Here is an 18,037-nt window from a genome sequence, read left to right on the forward strand (position 1 = left end):
GTCCCTAATCTTCACTACTTCCTTCCACCAAGATGAAGTACTCCGGCCCCCTACCTCCAACCTCCCTGCCTCCTCACCATATCTCGCTACCAGCACCCTATACCAAAAACCATCTCTATCTACCAACATTCGCCAACACCATTTACCTAACAAAGCACTATTAAACTCCCTCATATATATTAAAAATATGTTTTAAAGATTATTGAATCGACCTTGATCGACTTCATCATTTTGAGGTTCGTGCGTCATACACCAATACACGAGTACATATTACTCTTTCACATACGATGATCGCATTATGTTGATCTAATGATGATCCTCAAAACATCCTTAATTTGAATGGGAAATACATTATATTTCGTCAATTTGTTACTCTTACTTTCTTCATTCTTTTCATCCCGCTTTCATAAGTGAGTTGATCAAAATTTAGAAGATAAAATATAATTTGTAAAGTGATCTCGGCAATTATATCTATCCTAAATATAATAATTTTAAGCTTAATAAAGAAGAAATAGAAATAGAAACCTATTATCTACCAAAAATGAAAGACACCTTATTGTTTATTTTCATAATAAATGGTTAACATACACTATCATAAAAAGAAGAAATAGGTTATTATAAGCTATAACAAATTTTTATGAATGACAATGAACCCCACTAAAAGACAAATTATTTGAGAGAATTGGAGTTTCATTTCTAAATAGAACAATTTGTGGTTAAAATTTACTTACCTACTTTGGATTATCAAAACACCATTATGTTCCTTGATAACCGGAGAATTAACATCAAAAGAAATTGTTTTTTTCTTTTTAATGTGGAGTATACATTTTTTTCTTTTTAATGTGGAGTATATATGTTTTTTTTATTTTTTTTATTTTAAAGTCAAAATGGAATATATATCAAACAAACCTAGACGCTAAAGCACAAGGCGTGCCAAAACGCCTAGGCACAATGGGTACACAAAACAATCCTGTACAAGCCAATAAGGCGCAGAAACAAAGTGAAACAAAGAAACAACTAGCTAGAAAATAAAGTTTAAGCAAGTTAGAGGATTCCGCCGCCATTCTTGATAGTCAAAGTCAAAATTAGTGTATTTCGATTTCAACCATCAAAAAGATTGAAGCTTTGCCCTTTCACCCAGCGTTAGCAAGTTATCCTCCTTTCCTTTAAAAATTATGTTACTCTGTTCTTTCCAAATTGTCCAAGATACCGAAAGCCAAATAATCTGCATGGACTCAATCGATTTCTTAGAGAAGCCACGCAGACCACTGAAATGATGAAAATGTTCAAAAAAGTGACAATGGAAAGCTGTTGAGTAACCAAGCCAAGCCGCAATGATATGCCACACCCCGCCGAAAAAACCGCACGTGAGAAGTAAATGATCTCTGTCTTCATTAAAACCACAATTAGCAATACACCCCTGTTCAGATGCAAGCAAAACCTTTCGTTGAAAAAATTTGTCTCTAGTAGGAATCCGGTTGAGGAACAGGCGCCAAGCAAAAATTACTACTTTAAGAGGCACCGCTTTCAGCCATAAAAACCTGTAGTTATTATTATGCTGATGATGCTCGTCAACCTCCCTGTATGTTAAATAATAATAAGCAGAACTAACAGTATAACAATTAGAATCATGTAAAGTCCAAATCCAACTATCTGCGCGGTCACCTTGAAAAGAGAAATTAGATAGGCGATTAATACAATCCCCCAACAACTCCTCCTCCCACGCGAAAAGTCTCCTACGCCACTTCCACGCTTCCCCGTTAACCCCCCACCCTCTCGCAAACAACTCAGCCACCGTGTCTAACTTGTTCTCCGCTAACTCATACAGACGCGAAAAAGTAATACACAAAGGTTTCTCCTCCAGCCAAGGGTCGACCCAAAACAAAGTGGACAAACCATTCCCTACACGACGAGTAATATTGTCCAACATCCAACCTGAATCAATCTGACCCACACCATCCCTAACATCTAAAATAGCCTGCCACCACACTGATCCACCACCTCTACGAGAGCAGCAAAGCCGCCCTCCCTCCTCTCCGTAACGGACACGATACCAAAGGGTGCCACGCTCCTGTAAAATCTGCCACCACCACTTACCCAAAAGAGCTAAATTAAACTCCCTCAATCTCCTCACCCCCAATCCGCCTTCCTCCTTACGCGAACAAACAATCTCCCATTTAATCCAAGTTATTTTCCTAATATCCTCACATCCCCCCAAAAAAATGCATTAAATAAAGATTCAAGGGTAGAAATTATACCTGAGGGGGCTTTGAAGAAGGAAAGAAAATAGACCGGAATGGAGGACATGACAGACTTAAGCAATATCAAACGACCACCCATAGACAGATTACGACTTTTCCAATCGGACATTGCTATCAAAACTCGTCCAAAAAATGAACACTAGCTAGGCAACAGTTTTGTGACGCAATTTTGTTTTAGGCTTGTTGGGTTGGACAAAATACTGGATGTAATTATTTTTAGACGGAATCATTTTTGTGAGATGTATATTTATTTATTTTTTGTCAAATTAAATTTGTTTTTGTTGTTTTGTGATTTTTTTTTTGAAAGAATGTTTTTGAACTTTCTGTTGATGATAAATACATGATGATTGAGCCTAAATTTATGAACGATTTATTTAAATTTTAATTGCAAATTTGTAACGGCGGCTTTATGTGGAAATGGAGAAACTCAGAGGGTGCCTGATCGTGCTGTGCATATCCTACTTTATCAACCGTAAATATTGGTGCATTGTTTTTGAAGTTGTGCGTGCGTACAAGAGGGTGGCTAATATGGATGAAGGGAGAAACATTATTAGAAAAGAATGTATTAATGTTCAATGACAAGCACCTAGTAGTGGTTGGTGCTGTTTGAACACCGATAATGCAGCGAAGAGTGGTTCTGACATTATTGGTTGTGCAATCATATCTTAACTCAAAATCTTAACTAATTGAATTGAGAACTTCTACGGTACACTCACAAAGTGAGGTGTACTGGTACTCTCGCTTCATAATTTTACAAATTAACGATCATTTTTCATGTAAGAAATAACTATTTTTCAATATTTATATTTTATAGAACATCGTTTCGTAAGAAAAAACATCATTTCATTGTTTATAAGAATCATAGTAATTTTTTCATATTATCGTAAAAAATAATCAATATTCTCAATCATGAGTGATAAAAATTAAAAAAAAAAAAATTTTATTTCGTTGACACTTTTGATGAATAAGATTTAGTTATTATAATTATAAGTGATAAAAAAAACAATATTTTTCTTCAAAAAACAACTCATTTAACTATTAATTTAAAGAGTGAGTGTACCGATACACTCAAATATACTGGATGTACCATAAAATTTGCCGAATTGAATTATGGATCCTCTCACTCAACCTCCACTTCTAAGCAATGTATAAGACTTCTAGCTAAGCTCACACTTTCCCATGACAATCAAAAATATCATCATGGTAAACAAAACATGTCCCAATTTCTAGTCAACAAATTTCTATCATATGTTACACGTGCAGTAAACAAATAAACAATGGATGGTAAATTATATCACCCCTATATACACCCCCATATACTCTCGTTCAAATGAACAATTTGTTGATTTAGAAGGATCTACACGAATCATCTTAGCTAAAGAAGACGCTGGTTGTCTCGGTCAGGGAAGAGACATTGATTCACTTCCTAGTAGAATCACAACATTTAACACGGGGGGCACGTGTTACTAGTCTTCTTGCACACACAAGAGCTAATACGAAGAGAATTTCTTTTTCCTCCCTTCGCCTTTCTCTTGCGTCCTCCGTTATTACAATTTTACTCCCATTCATATTATATAATAATTTGAAGGAAAAAAAAAAGTTTATATTATATAATCCGAAACATACCTATATATAAGCAATACTCATAAACTTCCTTCATTTCAACAGTTACGATTTTCTAACCGAATCACCCAAAATCAAAACCACTCCGCATTGTGCCATTGTTAGGTTAACTTGGTCTATTTCATCACTTTTCAACCCTTTTCAACCACTAAACAAAAGGTTAGGTCACATTTCTTTAATCATTTGTTCTTTAATTTGTGTGTTTTCCCCCACTCTTTTGGGTGTTATCAACATTTAATGAGAGGTGGGATGAAGAGACATCGAGCTTCCATCTTTCGATTGGAAGATGACATCGACGCTAGACGATGTCTCCTGCCTACTGCATCTGCCCATCGAGGGTCGTCTCCTAGACCACAATGCACCTTTGACCAAAAATGATGCGTCAAAGATGATGGTTGAATCGATCCAAAGGAGGCTAACTAGGAGGTAGATGTCATAAACGAGGCTCAAGCACGGTTCACCTACCTGGTTAGAGAGCTCGAAGATGTCTGCATGCGTCAATTGGAGTTAACCAGGAGCGTGATGAAGAGGAGATTTATCTAAACTAGGATCAAGCTGTCCTAATATATTTGTTGTACTTGGTGGAAATCATGCTCTTTACTGGCAAGAGCACCCACCATCCTGATTGCATGGGTATCGACCGTCCTGACTCACTTATGCATCGAGTTTAACGTTTCATGCATTCACAAGACCAGGAATCTGTCTGGCTAGATGATACTGCTTCAGGTATAACAAAGAGATTGTTATTTATGTAAATGTTAAACATGTTATATTATGTGTTGTTTACTGATTAATATATGTTGATGCATTCATGCATATTTCAACACTTGGAGAGAGTCGAGCCTAGGGATTATTTGCAGGGTTACATGGAGGTTAGGCCGATAGTGGCCGGTGATCAAGTGGAGTAGGAAAGTTCAATTTGAAAAGGTTAGATATTCACGAACTAACTAGAATTGTTTGCCATTTAGAAACTAATATCGATATATGATTAAAAAATAAATTCCCTCATACTAAATTTGAACGGTTTTAACGGGTATGTGACCTGAAACTCTTAAGCCAGTAGCCAGAGTTCGATCACATTTGTACATATAACATTATAACAATTTTTATTAACCTCACATTATCTTTTACAAACGCTCTAATCTCACCTTAAAAATATACAAACCCACAGTAACAATCTTGAAGCATTTTCCATTCCATATCAGACTATTAGTAAGAAAAAACCACACTAGTAAACATAAGAAAGAAGAAAAAAAAATTACTCTCCTTCATTGAAAAAAGTCCTTATTTATTGAAGAACTCCTTTCAATTAGTAAGAACTCTCTCTCTCTCTCTCTCTCTCTCTCTCTCCTATTTTCTTCATTAAGGGGTGTGATATTGAATTTTTTAAGGGAGTGGAAATATGTGAAAGTTTATATATATTTGGTTCAAGGATGATAAAATTGATTTTATCTTATGAAAGTAAAAATTGGTTTTTTGAATGAATTAGTTGTGAATATTTTATCTTTGTTTACGTTTGAAGAAACTAGTTCCTTCTCTTACTATTTCAAGTGCAATACAAGTCAATGATTAGTATAGCAAAAACCATATTTATAACTTATTCATTAGCACAACATTCCATATCAGAAATGGAGTTCGAATTTTCGCAAAACATATATGGTATGTTATCATGTCCTAAGTTCCGTGTTACACTTATAGTGAAGAATGCATTGTCTATAATCATCGTGGTGAAATATTAGACCATATACTATCATTCAATGAACAATTTGTTGATGCAGATGGATCTACGCGAATCATCTTACCCGAAGAGAATGCTGGTTGTCTCGGTTGAGGAAGAACCATTGATTCACTTCCCAATAGAACCACAACATTTGACATGGTCGGCCTATGTTGTGGATCTTCCTGCACACACAAGAGCCCAATATGAATGCACCTAAGAACTTCAGACTCATAATCAAGACATGATTCCAATAATATAGGATCTGCAAATTCTAATCCTTTTCCTTCATTCCACAGCTTCCAAGCCTGTTATAGTTTGAATAATACTAATTAATCAAAATTAGCAAAAGTGAAGTGGTATTATATATACTACTAGTAAAGCAAAGGGTTTGGCTAATGAAATTACATATGCTAGCAGAGTCGGGGCAAGTTCGGTTAGGTAAAAGCCGCCATTTCTTTTCCCACTGATGATTTCAAGCATGATTACGCCGAAGCTGAAGACATCAGATTTCACGGAGAATAGTCCTTCCATTGCATATTCTGGAGCCATATATCCACTATTTTGTACATTAGCATCATATACATCTGGAACATTAAATACTAATGCAACGGCGGAAAATAAACAAAAAAGATGAATGAATTAAGTTGGCTTACTGTGTTCCCACCACTCTTTTTGTGTTTGCTGTATTCTGATTCTCAGAAAACATCCTCGCCATACCAAAATCTGATATTTTTGCTACTAGTTCATGGTCTAACAACACATTGTTTGGCTTTAGGTCTCGGTGAATGATTTTAAGCCGAGACTCCTCATGCAGATAAAGTAGTCCTCTCGCTATGCCGCCAATGATGCCATAACATGTCTTCCAATCAAGTTTAGGACGTTTGTTTGGATCTTGGATGGTAAAGACCAAGAGTCAACCATCTTTTGCAAAATCAATATCACATTTGGAAGTTTATTTATATATAAAAAGTTAGCAACAACGACAAAAACAGAAAATTAACTAACCAAATATAAATTGATCAAGGCTTCTATTTGACATGAATTCATATACGAGTATCTTTTCCTCTCCTTCTAAGACACATCCCAACAATTTAACCAAATTCTTGTGTTGAAGTTTAGCTATTAGAATGATCTCATTTTTGAATTCCTCTATGCCTTGCCAAGACTTTTTTGACAATCTTTTTACAGCTATTTCATTACCATCTGGTAGAACACCCTGCAATTAATTTCCAAAATCAAACATTTCATCATGATATTAATCTTATATTTTTAGGGAAATATAAATTAATCTGTATATGTGACCTTGTAGACGGCACCAAACCCTCCTTGTCCAAGCTTATTTGTATTAGAAAAGTCATCGGTACCCGCCTTAATGGTTGCTAAAGTCATGAACAACAGTTGATCAGAACTAATCAACTCACCTTCTTGTGTGATTGCTACATTTTTGGGGCTAGACAATTCTTGAAATAGCATCCTTTCGCTTCTTTCTTCGTCTGTTTCATTTTGTTATTGGAAGACACAGTTATAGAAATGAAGTAAAAGAGAACTAAGACTAGTTAGTTATATTAGTTTGTTAGTTGTTCTTCTCATTAACTATATAAGCCTTACATATCCCTTGATGTAATTAATTCTCTAATCATGGATTTAATTTTCATTTTACTTTTCTCTTATCAATGACTTCTATTAAGAATAGTAACAAGTTTCTTATAAGAATTGAAATTTACAAGTGTAGAAGTTCTTCACCTTTGTCTCTATCATTTTTCTGCCGGCGGCAAGCAGTGCACAACCCAATAAGAACTGCCAATATCGAAATTGAGCCGCATATAGTTAACACATACATCCAAGGCTTCCATTTCCCTCCTTGTAAATTGAAAGAAGCTTATATCAAATATAAAAAAATATCCATAGACTCTAAACCTTTATGGTTTTGAAATTCAGGCATTCAATAGCAACAAAGTGAATTACTTTAGAAAAAATATGTAACAATTTCTCGATATATACAGGTATATATTTTGTCAAATTCAAAAGCCTTTAATTACCTTTGGAAGTTGGAAAAATCAAAAGGGATGCTGCTGATGAAGCATTAAAAAACTGAAAGAGATCGAACCTAACGTTGCAATTTCGACTAACAATAATCCCTCCTTCCCTGTATGAGCAGCATGCATTGAGTTCTGTGACTGCAGAACTCAAACAACTTCCGCAGTCCGTTTCAGAAACGTCCTTAGTACATTCCACAAGTCCATAAATTCTTTCCTTCTTCGCAGAAAATTCAATTTCTGCAGTTGCAAACATATTCTTAGCAGGATTAAAAGCAGCCTCATTTGAAAGATTGTTCATTAAATAAGTCAACACTTGTTGGAAACTAGTAGGATCCGAAACGCGCTTCTCTAGATCATTCTGCTTAGGATATTTTCCAGTATAAACCGCGTCTGAAAAAAACATCTGAAACGAGTACCGAACTTGACAAAGTTCATACCATACCATTGCATCCTCACTCTTACACCTATTCATTAAATCTTTGCTTGCTTTCTCAATGCATTCTTTGCAAACTGTGGAGTTTGTTATGTCTCCTCTGCATAGTGCCTGTCCATACACTTTGTCTAGTCCTTGTCCTATTGATGTGTTGTTGAAGTAACTTGTGTTTGAAGCTGCTATATTGGAGGAGAGAGTTTCCATGAGAAGCTTGAGATTCTTATGGAATGAAGTGTTGGAAGTGTAAAATGGGAAATTATCTGGACAGTAAGTATCTATAATAAGATGGTCTGTACAAGAAACAACATGCAACATTAAAATGATGATTAACATAATCATAGTTGAAGACATTTTATCTTTGTCCATGATCACAATTTCACATTGATCACCTTTTCTGCCAAAAAGCAAAACAGTTACATTTAGAGCAGATAATAAAGTCAAACATATATATTTTAATTAATCTCAATTGTGGAATAGCAAGAGATTTAGGTAGTTATTACAACAAGGTTATAATAGTCTATGATCAACAGGGTATTAAATATTCGTTGTTTCAGAAGAACCACAGTTACTAGTCTTTCTTTTATAATAAAAAAGTCAATAACTAAGATTTCAACCTTATTAAATTACTTGAGTTACAATCAAAGGCCGGCTAGAATATTGTAACATGCAAATGCAATTATATACTAAAGAATTAATATATACCACTTTACCAGTTTTGTGAAGTCTTAATTTAGTATTTTTTTTAACATCATCTATGATCATCATTAATATACTAATATATACTTAATTAGTCGCATTATGAAGTAAGCTGTGTACTATTCTTGAATGACTTTCATTGAAGCATGAAACTGGCCAAAATAAAATCACCAAACAAGAAAGTTTTGATTTTGTTGAGACCTATGTTTACGCTTAAAACTAACATGACCTGAATTCAATTCAAATAGCCAACATCAAATCCTGAATTCTAACTTTTGAAAGTCAAAGTTCTTGTTCTGAATTTTAAAAGAATGGAAAAACTTTGTCCCTAGCCCTTATTTTTCCATCTACATACAAGATCTCAATATATTCACTAATTTTTTAAATGACAGCATGCTTCTTCTCACTTCCTATTATAATATGTCTTATTTGCAAACATAATAATTTAATCATTATTGAAACATTACGCTGATTCAAGTAGAACTAGATTTATATTTTTTAAACATGATATCGGATTCGAGCTTTGTAAATGAAAAATATATACTTGGTGCGGCCACATTAAAATTCCCTAACCAAGTTCTTTTAGATTAATAGTCACACAATACAATACTAAAAATGACATTAGTCTTGTTGTACGTACAACTCAATTGGTAGCTGCAAGGACGTTAACATGTAGGTGTCTTGATTCAAATCCTAGATTCTCCACACTTAAGGTGCGTGAGTCTAAGCCTCTAGAATATTTGACAAAAAAAAAAAAAGAGACTACATAGCTAGACGAAGGGTTTAATTTCATTTCATTTACATTACAGGGGTAAGATATCAGAAACAGTTAAGAAATTGACTGAGTATTCTTCTTCCAAATCAAGTTCATTTTGATCAATAAAATTGAGTCTCCCAACAGAGAAAGGAGGTTTTCCTGGTTGGCCAAGCATTACAGATTCATTCATCAACATCAAAACAACAGAAGACATGGTTGGCCTATCAAATGCATCTTCTTGAACACATAACAGTCCAATATTCATGTATCTCAAAAACTGGTCTCCAGGGCATAGTAATAATGGATCCCTTAATTCCAATCCCTTTCCATCATTCCATAGATGCCATGCCTGAATAATGATTAATGAATTAATGTGATCAATGGTACTCATGTAATAGATTGAGATTACAGACACTTACATATGCTAGAAGGCTAGGAGTGGTTTTGGAGTAACAGAAACCCGCGTTACGTATCCCTGTAATGATCTCAAGCAATAGTACTCCAAAGCCAAAAACATCAGATTTTATGGAATATAGACCCTCCATTGCATACTCCGGAGCCATATATCCACTACAAAATGGGTAGTGTTAAGCATGTATACATATGCAAAAGGAAAAATGTTCATGGAAGGTACTAGGTGCTTACTATGTGCCAACTATTGTAGTAGTGTTAGCTTCACCTTCACTTCCTGCAAATATTCTGGCCATTCCAAAGTCTGAAATCTTTGGGTTCATGTCATTGTCCAATAACACATTACTTGCTTTTAGATCTCTATGTATTATTTGAAGTCTAGAATCTTCATGAAGATAAAGAATTCCCCTTGCTATTCCATTTATTATATCAAGCCGCTTCGTCCAATCCAACTGTGCATGTTGTTCTGGATCAATAAAAATGTAAATGTGAAATGACCTAAAACTTGTAGAATGAATGAATGTTGCAATCAATTTATTCATCAAATACTAGGTCTAGCACAACTGGTTGATTCACAATATGTCGGTGAATGTTGTAAATATAGGAGTACTAGTTTGATTCTTACTCAAAAATAAATACCATACCATCCTTAAGAACGACAAAAATTTGGAATATACTACTTACCGAAAAGGACAACATCAAGACTACCATTGGGCAAATATTCATATACAAGAAGCTTCTCTTCTCCATCCACACAAAATCCCAAAAGTTTTACAAGATTTTTGTGTTGAAGTTTCAATATCAGCATAACCTCGTTAATGAACTCTTCCGAGCCCTGCTCAGAGCAAATTGAGAGCCTTTTGATTGCCACTTCTTGGCCATCACTAAGTATACCCTGCAAATAAAGAAGTAAAACTCTATCTAAAGCTCCTTATGATAACCATTCATGCAAAAATGGTGAATAAACTTGAATTCTATTTACCTTGTAAACAGGCCCAAAGCCACCTTCCCCGAGCTTATTTGAATCCGTAAAGTTTCTGGTAGCCACACGAAGAGATGCAAGATCAATAAAAGGGAAATCCTTAGATATTTTTCCGTTTCCTTTATTACCTAAACACAAGAACCAAATAAATTAGAAACTACTAAGACAGACACTCACACTTGTAGGAGTCGGACACCAGAAACACTTTCAATTCAAAGTATTGGTGCTACAATATATACCATAAAATAAATGAAAAACACTGATATACAATCTCCAAACAACTTACTTTGCCGATTTCTGAGAAAGCACAAGTAGCAAATGAAAATTATTATGACCAAGCCTACCCCAACTGCAATGACTGTAATCATCCATATTTTGCTTGAATTATCTGCACAAAAGATCAATCAAAACTAGCTTTGACAGAATGTTTAAGAATTGTATTGCAACTTGAGAAATGCTTACTTTTCCCTCCTAGGTTGGTAGAAGACTTTGTTTGTTCTTTTTCACCAAGATAAAATGGATAGAATTCATATCTCAGATAACAGCTGCGACTCATAACTCTCGCACCAATGGAGGCATAACAGCAACCTGGTATATCTCCAATAGCACTTAGTAGACACCTACTGCAATCATTAGCTGCTAGATCTCTGGTACACTGCACTAAGGCATATATTGTTTTATCTTCAAAGGGTACTTCTCCAGTAGCATACATATTAGCAGAAACATTAAAAGATGCTATCTTGGTAAGACCATTCAACAACTTATTCACAGAAGTCTCAAATTTTACAGGCTCCGAAATATTCTGTACATTATCTTTTCCAATGTTTCCATTGACATTCAAAGAGCCTATGAAATTTTTATTGGAATAACGTACTTGACAGAACTCTTCATATACAACTGCTTCTTTTGATTGAGGACAGAGTTTTACAGTGTCCGCTATTGCGTTTGTTACGCATTTGAGGCAAGTTTCATTCGAAACAAAGTCGAGACACATGTAGAGGCCATAAACTCTATCTAGGCCAATTCCTGAAGAAGTGTTGCCAAATTTGGAGATTGAATTTGAATCATTAAAGGGTAAAGAGAGAAGGAGGTTACTGAGATTGTTATCAAAGGAACTTCCATTTGCATAGATGTTTCTTGTGGAACAAATTTCATATGGAGGATCTGCTAAGGCAAGATATGAAAGAAAATCAAGAGTGTAAAGAACAAGGAAAAATTGAATGAATTTGAAAACTATAGGATAATGAAACATTTTTTTTTGTTCTTCTGATTCTAAAAGTTGGCAGTTCTATTTCAATGAAAAAAATTATCTTCTCTGTTAGCTTAGTAAAGCATGTTCAATTACCAAGAAGCAGCTAAGCTGTTTACAGATTCAAACTAATGAGAGTCAACTTCAAGCAAGAGTACATATTTTGAATATTATAGTACTAAGCAAGAATAAGAAATTAAGCTAAAGGATTTTGAAATGAAAGAAACTAGTAGTTTTGTTGACCTGGACTATAAGCTCCAATCAGTGTGTTCGATTATTTTATATTTTTTGTCCTCTAGATAATAACATTTATTTTTAGTCCCCTAAATTTTTTGTTACCAATTTTAGTTCATGTTTGATAAGACCTTAAAATATCACAATTTTAATAATTTAATGATTTTTTTTTTATTAATTTACCTATAACATAATATTAAAGATTAAACAGTTAAATTATTAAGTTAATGATATTTTAAGATGCGCTAGCTTAGTAAGTTAATGATATACTACATTTTAAAATCTCATTGACTGATTGACATTTTACCAAAAAAAAAAGGTCACGTGAAACACGATGCATGAACTATTGTAAAAACAAAAACAAAAAAAAAACTTAGATGGACTAAAGTTCGAAGAAACTTTTGAGAGAGACTAAAAATTAAAGTTGGTATAGGTTACAAGTTAGGAGTTATTTAGCTTTTAACGAATTGTTTACTAATTTACTTGTTTTACAAGCAATCGGGCTAGTTAGTTGCAATTTAACCTATAAAAGGTTTTGATACATCGTTGTTAATTCAATTCATTCACTCACATCAATAATAATAATTCTGCCAACGTTTCAGAAAATAATAAGTCTGTCAATAATCTTCTTATGGTCTGAATCTTCTTTCTTAGAAATTAGTTTATATTGATTGAGTTTTAATCCAATATAGTGGTATCATAGAGCAAATAGGATCCAATGGATTTTATCCTTTTGTAGTTAGGAATCAGAAAGATTCAATGATTAGAAATACAAAGGAAGTGAAACTAGTATGCTAAGGTGGTGGCAATAGATCTTGATCTAATTTATATCAAAGTATGGTACATTGAAACTCACATCAAAGTAAAGTGGTACATTAAAAACAAATTTATCTCATGAAAGGGAAAATCAATTTACTCTTTAACAATTGAGAATTATTATTTTTGGAAACAAATAGCACAATATATAACATGATTTTTCTTCTTAAGTTTTAACATGAAGCCTACAAACCCTTGCATCCTTATAGATTCTGCCTGGTCTGCAGAAGTAGTTCTTTTTTGGTGAACAATGACTATCTTTTGAGCATATACACAACCCTTCCAATGCACATCCATCTTTTAATATTGTCACCCCTTCTTTAAGTCCAAGCACTTGGTCTGTCCAATCACTAGAGAAAAGTCTCTTCGGGTCATATTTCTTTTTAACCTTCAAAAACCTATTTGCCTTATTATATTTTTTTATTGCCCCCACAAATCCTATATTTCTATTTTTTCCCCAATGGGGTAACCCTCCATATTTGAACAATCCTATTTGTTCTATCTCTTCAATTATATCTTCATAAAGCCTAGGAGTCAATGGATCTTTACTGCGGTAATATATGATGTCAAATTCCACAGCATCTTCTGTTTTTCCCAAGTATGCACTAGAAGTTGTAACATAACGCATGAGGATTCCATTGTACAAGTCTAAGCCACACAATGCCTTTGGCTCCAACTGAACAAGCTTTTTAACATCTTCAATGAAGTATTTTACAATAGATAAGGGAATACTAAATGCTGTATCGTAATTGAATGGTCCCTTAATTCTTGAGTCCCATATACACGCTGTGCTCATCTGATCATCCAAACTATCCAGACATGTCCCTGATGACTGTATTCGGTTGTTGAATCCAACAACGGGGTATCCAATAAATGTTCCTACAAAATATCAAATTGCACTCTTTCATGTTTTTATCGATAAAAGGGGTTAAATATATATATATATATATATATATATATATATATATGGGATATGATCAAATGACACCATGGTGTGTCAAAATTAGTTTGACACCAAATCTTATCCATTCATTTCATTTAATCCAAAGGCTTAAAACTATCACCAAATTAATTAATATACACCAAATACTCTCTATCACCTAATTAAGAAAAATATCTATCATCATTAATTTATAATCAAACATTCCATTTTTATTTCCTCAAATTTATTTGTTCCTCTTTTTTATTTCCCCATATTTATATATTTTCCCAGATTTCTATAAAATCATACTCAAACTTATTTTCTAAACTTTTTTATAAAATGAATGGTTGAACTCATATACCTATGATTGTTTGAGTCATCATCACTAGGGTTGGGAATAGGCCAGGCCAGGCCAGGCTTTGATAGGCCTAAGCCTGGCCTACGAAAAAATTTGCAGGCCTGAGCCTGGCCTATGGCCTGGCCTGGCCTATTTAAAAGCCTGACCTGGCCTGAAAGCCTATTTACAGGCCTACTTACTATTAAAGTCGCTAAACATTCCATTTTATCTACTTTTAAATAGGCTTAATAGGCTTCAAAGCCTATTCCAGTATAAGATTTGTCTATCACTATAAGGCCTTAAAAACATATTTCACTATAAAGCTTTAAAGCCTATTTAAAAAGTCCACTATGAAGCCTAACATGCATAAACAGGCCGGCCTATTAGGATTCATAGGCTTTTTTTATAGCCTAAGCCTGGCCTATTTACTTAAATAGGCTTTTTAAAAAGCCTAAGCCTAGCCTTTTTAATAAACAGGCCAGGCCAGGCCAGGCTTAAACAGGCCAGGCCATAGGCCCCTGTAGGCCGGCCTGGCCTATTCCCAACCCTAATCATCACCATCAATGACATTTCTTTGTCTTTATCTCATATACTCATATTTTTTTAATAATTAATTAAATTGTATTAAAAAAAACCAACAAGCTCGACAAATGATTCTTGAATTGTTTATGCTAATTAGATTATTGTGTCTCATGTTTAACTGAATTAATGATTTTATAAAAATTATAAAGTTTGAGTTTGTGCTTATGGCCAAAAGAAAAAAAAATTAGGGAAAAATAAAAAGGATTTGAATCTACCAAAAACAAGAAGGTATTGTTTGATTATGAATTAATGATGATAGATATGTTTCTTAATTAGGTGATAGAGAGTATTTGGTGTATGTTAATTAATTTGGTGATAGTTTTAAGCCTTTGGATTAAATGAAATGAATGGATAAGATTTGGTGTCAAACTAATTTTGACACCATGGTGTCATTTGATCCTATCCCATATATATATATATATATATATATATATATATATATATTTGCTACTCTTTCATTTAGTCATTCTAAGTATTTATTTCAAACTTTGATTCCTTTCAATTTTCAATTTTACTCCCTATTTTTTTTAACAAAAATTCACTTTGCATGTTTCAATGTTCCAGTGGTGTTGGTTTAGAATTTGGAAAGTGCTGCTTGATGTAGGAGGGTTACCAGTATTTTATTATTTCAGTCTAATTTTATTATTTATTTGTTTTATTCTCAGTTTGTTATTTTTTGTCCACTAAAGTTTTGTTATTTTCCTATTTAGTTAAAGAGACAACTTTTATTCATTTAATAATATTTCAGAGAGTTTTTCTTAATTTCTGGTTGATTCCGAAACCCTATCTTCACAAGTTTGTCGCTTGCAAACTTGTTTCTTTTCAATCTAAATTTAGCGCTTGCTAGCCTAATTTTAAGATACATTGATATTATTAATAAGGGGTGTATTTGAAAAAAGAGCAATAAACACATTTAGGAATTTGTAGATACTCTTATATTTAGAAACATAACTTCTTCATTTAGAGAGAATGTAGATATATTTTTTTTGTCAAGTATTCTAGTGGTTAAAAATTCATCTTTTAAGATGAATAAATATAGTGTCGAAGGTTTGGACGATCTTTATATATATATATATATATATATATATATATATATATAAATGTTCCTATTAATTAAAGTAAACTTAAGGAGATTAAGATTAGAAGAGAGTATATTTAAAGTGGTCATACAATGACTCTTATAGAATGCGTTAAAAAAAAAATACCATTGTTATTAGACAATCCATAAGCAATGCCTGCCAATGTTTCAGTGGTCAACTTTCCATTAATGCACTTTCCGTTAGTATCGTGGGTTGCTTCTTGAAGCTCCTCTGTTTATAATAACAACAACAATTGAATAAATAAATAATAATAATAAGTTTCTATTACAGAAGTGAATAAAATTAAGCTAATTAACCTGTAGTTCTAGAAAGTGTTAATGTGGACGAAGGTGTTGAGCGAAGACCAATGGAATCATATAAACCATTTCCAAATGTATTTACAGAAGAGACACGATCATCAATTCTATAAAGAACCTTTTGTTGACTTGGATACCATGTTACATCGGCAAATTCATGCTTTTTACCAAAAGTGATCAATTCATCACCCAAATCAGAATCGTTTTTTGTCAAATACGTAAGAGATCGTTTGAAGAGGGGTTCCAATTGTAAGGTAACCTATAAAATAGCAAGTTACACAAGTCAAACATCATGTTAAAAACCCAAAACAATGATTATGAGATGCATGTATGTATGTACTACTAGACATACAAAACAAAAGGAACATGCATACCTGAGAAATAACTCCAAGAACCCCTAAAGAAACTCTGGCTGCATTAAGATCTTGATGAGATTCATTAAGATTTCGAACCTTAGCATATCCATCTTCACATCCTGCAGGGCTAACTATTCTAATATGTGTTACATACTCATGAACAGCACTTCCTTTACCCCACAATGTACTTCCATGTGCACCAGTGCTAATTAGGCCACCAATGGTTAAACCCCACCAATATGGTGTATTTGGCAGAGCCATTTCAAACCTTGCAGCCTCACTGATTATCTCTCTCAATGTTACACCGCTCTCTACCGTCATTCTCAACAATTTGACATCGACTTTCAACACACGGTTGAGATTTTTTGTGCTTATTAGAAGTCCATTATCATCGGGACAAGCTAGTTTTGGTATGCTGTGAGAGAAGCGCGTTGCAACTTTCACTTTTCTGTTGTTTTTTGAAGCTAACGCGACTATTGATATAAGCTCCGCCTCAGTGGTTGGGTACATAACCTCGCTAGCTCTGCAAATGCTTCGATCGGGGAACACGCCATTTGAATTGGTGATGGTGCAGTTTGTATTATTTGATGAACATTGAATTGGATCTGCTGGAGGAGTTGAAATTACTCCATATATTATAAATAGGAAGATAAAAATAGTGGACTTGAATTCTAGTTTTCTCATGATATTAGAGAATATCATTAACATTGTCTAGCTATAGTTGATATTTCTTATCTATCTCTATGATCTTCTATGTGCTATTTATAAAACGAATGTAATATTGTTGTCCATGTCTTGCTTAAAGAAAATAGTATTCTAAAGTGATTGATAATGGCTAAGATCAAGGGTCAACTATAGCCTACCTCAATTTTATTAGATTTTAGATTTATATATACATACATGCATAAATCGAGCATTGACTTCTAATAATAAACATCGAGTCATGAGTAACATGAGGACTAGAAAAGCAAAAATAATAACATAGTATTGATTAATGACAAATTTGTTTTTATCCAACTCAGCTGTTCATGATACCATATCATCAAAAACAAGTGGACTGAAAAAATATTAGAATTACATATCATAATCCATGCTTCATTTCTTATGGAAGAATGTATTAAACATAGTAGAGGCCTAGCGGAGACTGAAATTTCACATGTATTTTTTAAATTCCATCACTTTTTCATTCAAGAAAAAAAAATTAGAAAATGTGTTGAAATCTA

The 18,037-nt window shown here is 33.6% G+C and overlaps 3 protein-coding genes across 3 annotated transcripts; all 3 read right to left on the reverse strand.

The window, feature by feature from the left end:
- Positions 1–5,453: 5,453 nt before the first annotated feature.
- LOC11438658 (cysteine-rich receptor-like protein kinase 15) lies at positions 5,454–8,552 on the reverse strand. The gene is made up of 7 exons (XM_003610606.4): positions 7,644–8,552; positions 7,348–7,464; positions 6,907–7,097; positions 6,610–6,820; positions 6,258–6,495; positions 6,010–6,160; positions 5,454–5,909 (listed from the first exon to the last, which is right to left on the reverse strand). The coding sequence occupies exons 1-7, from the start codon at positions 8,440–8,442 to the stop codon at positions 5,604–5,606; spliced, it is 2,013 nt and encodes a 670-aa protein (XP_003610654.2). The 5' UTR covers positions 8,443–8,552; the 3' UTR covers positions 5,454–5,603.
- Positions 8,553–9,294: 742 nt separating this feature from the next.
- On the reverse strand, positions 9,295–12,525 carry LOC11439094 (cysteine-rich receptor-like protein kinase 10). The gene is made up of 7 exons (XM_024783950.2): positions 11,385–12,525; positions 11,209–11,310; positions 10,923–11,050; positions 10,625–10,835; positions 10,175–10,406; positions 9,949–10,099; positions 9,295–9,878 (listed from the first exon to the last, which is right to left on the reverse strand). The coding sequence occupies exons 1-7, from the start codon at positions 12,172–12,174 to the stop codon at positions 9,576–9,578; spliced, it is 1,917 nt and encodes a 638-aa protein (XP_024639718.1). The 5' UTR covers positions 12,175–12,525; the 3' UTR covers positions 9,295–9,575.
- A 680-nt stretch (positions 12,526–13,205) lies between these two features.
- Positions 13,206–17,560, reverse strand: LOC11440416 (probable L-gulonolactone oxidase 6). Its single transcript, XM_003610608.4, has 4 exons — positions 16,833–17,560; positions 16,459–16,717; positions 16,268–16,372; positions 13,206–14,100 (listed from the first exon to the last, which is right to left on the reverse strand). The coding sequence occupies exons 1-4, from the start codon at positions 17,520–17,522 to the stop codon at positions 13,388–13,390; spliced, it is 1,767 nt and encodes a 588-aa protein (XP_003610656.3). The 5' UTR covers positions 17,523–17,560; the 3' UTR covers positions 13,206–13,387.
- Between the last annotated feature and the right edge of the window lie 477 nt (positions 17,561–18,037).

This window comes from Medicago truncatula, chromosome 5 (genome assembly GCF_003473485.1).
Source record: "Medicago truncatula cultivar Jemalong A17 chromosome 5, MtrunA17r5.0-ANR, whole genome shotgun sequence".
NCBI lineage: Eukaryota > Viridiplantae > Streptophyta > Magnoliopsida > Fabales > Fabaceae > Medicago > Medicago truncatula.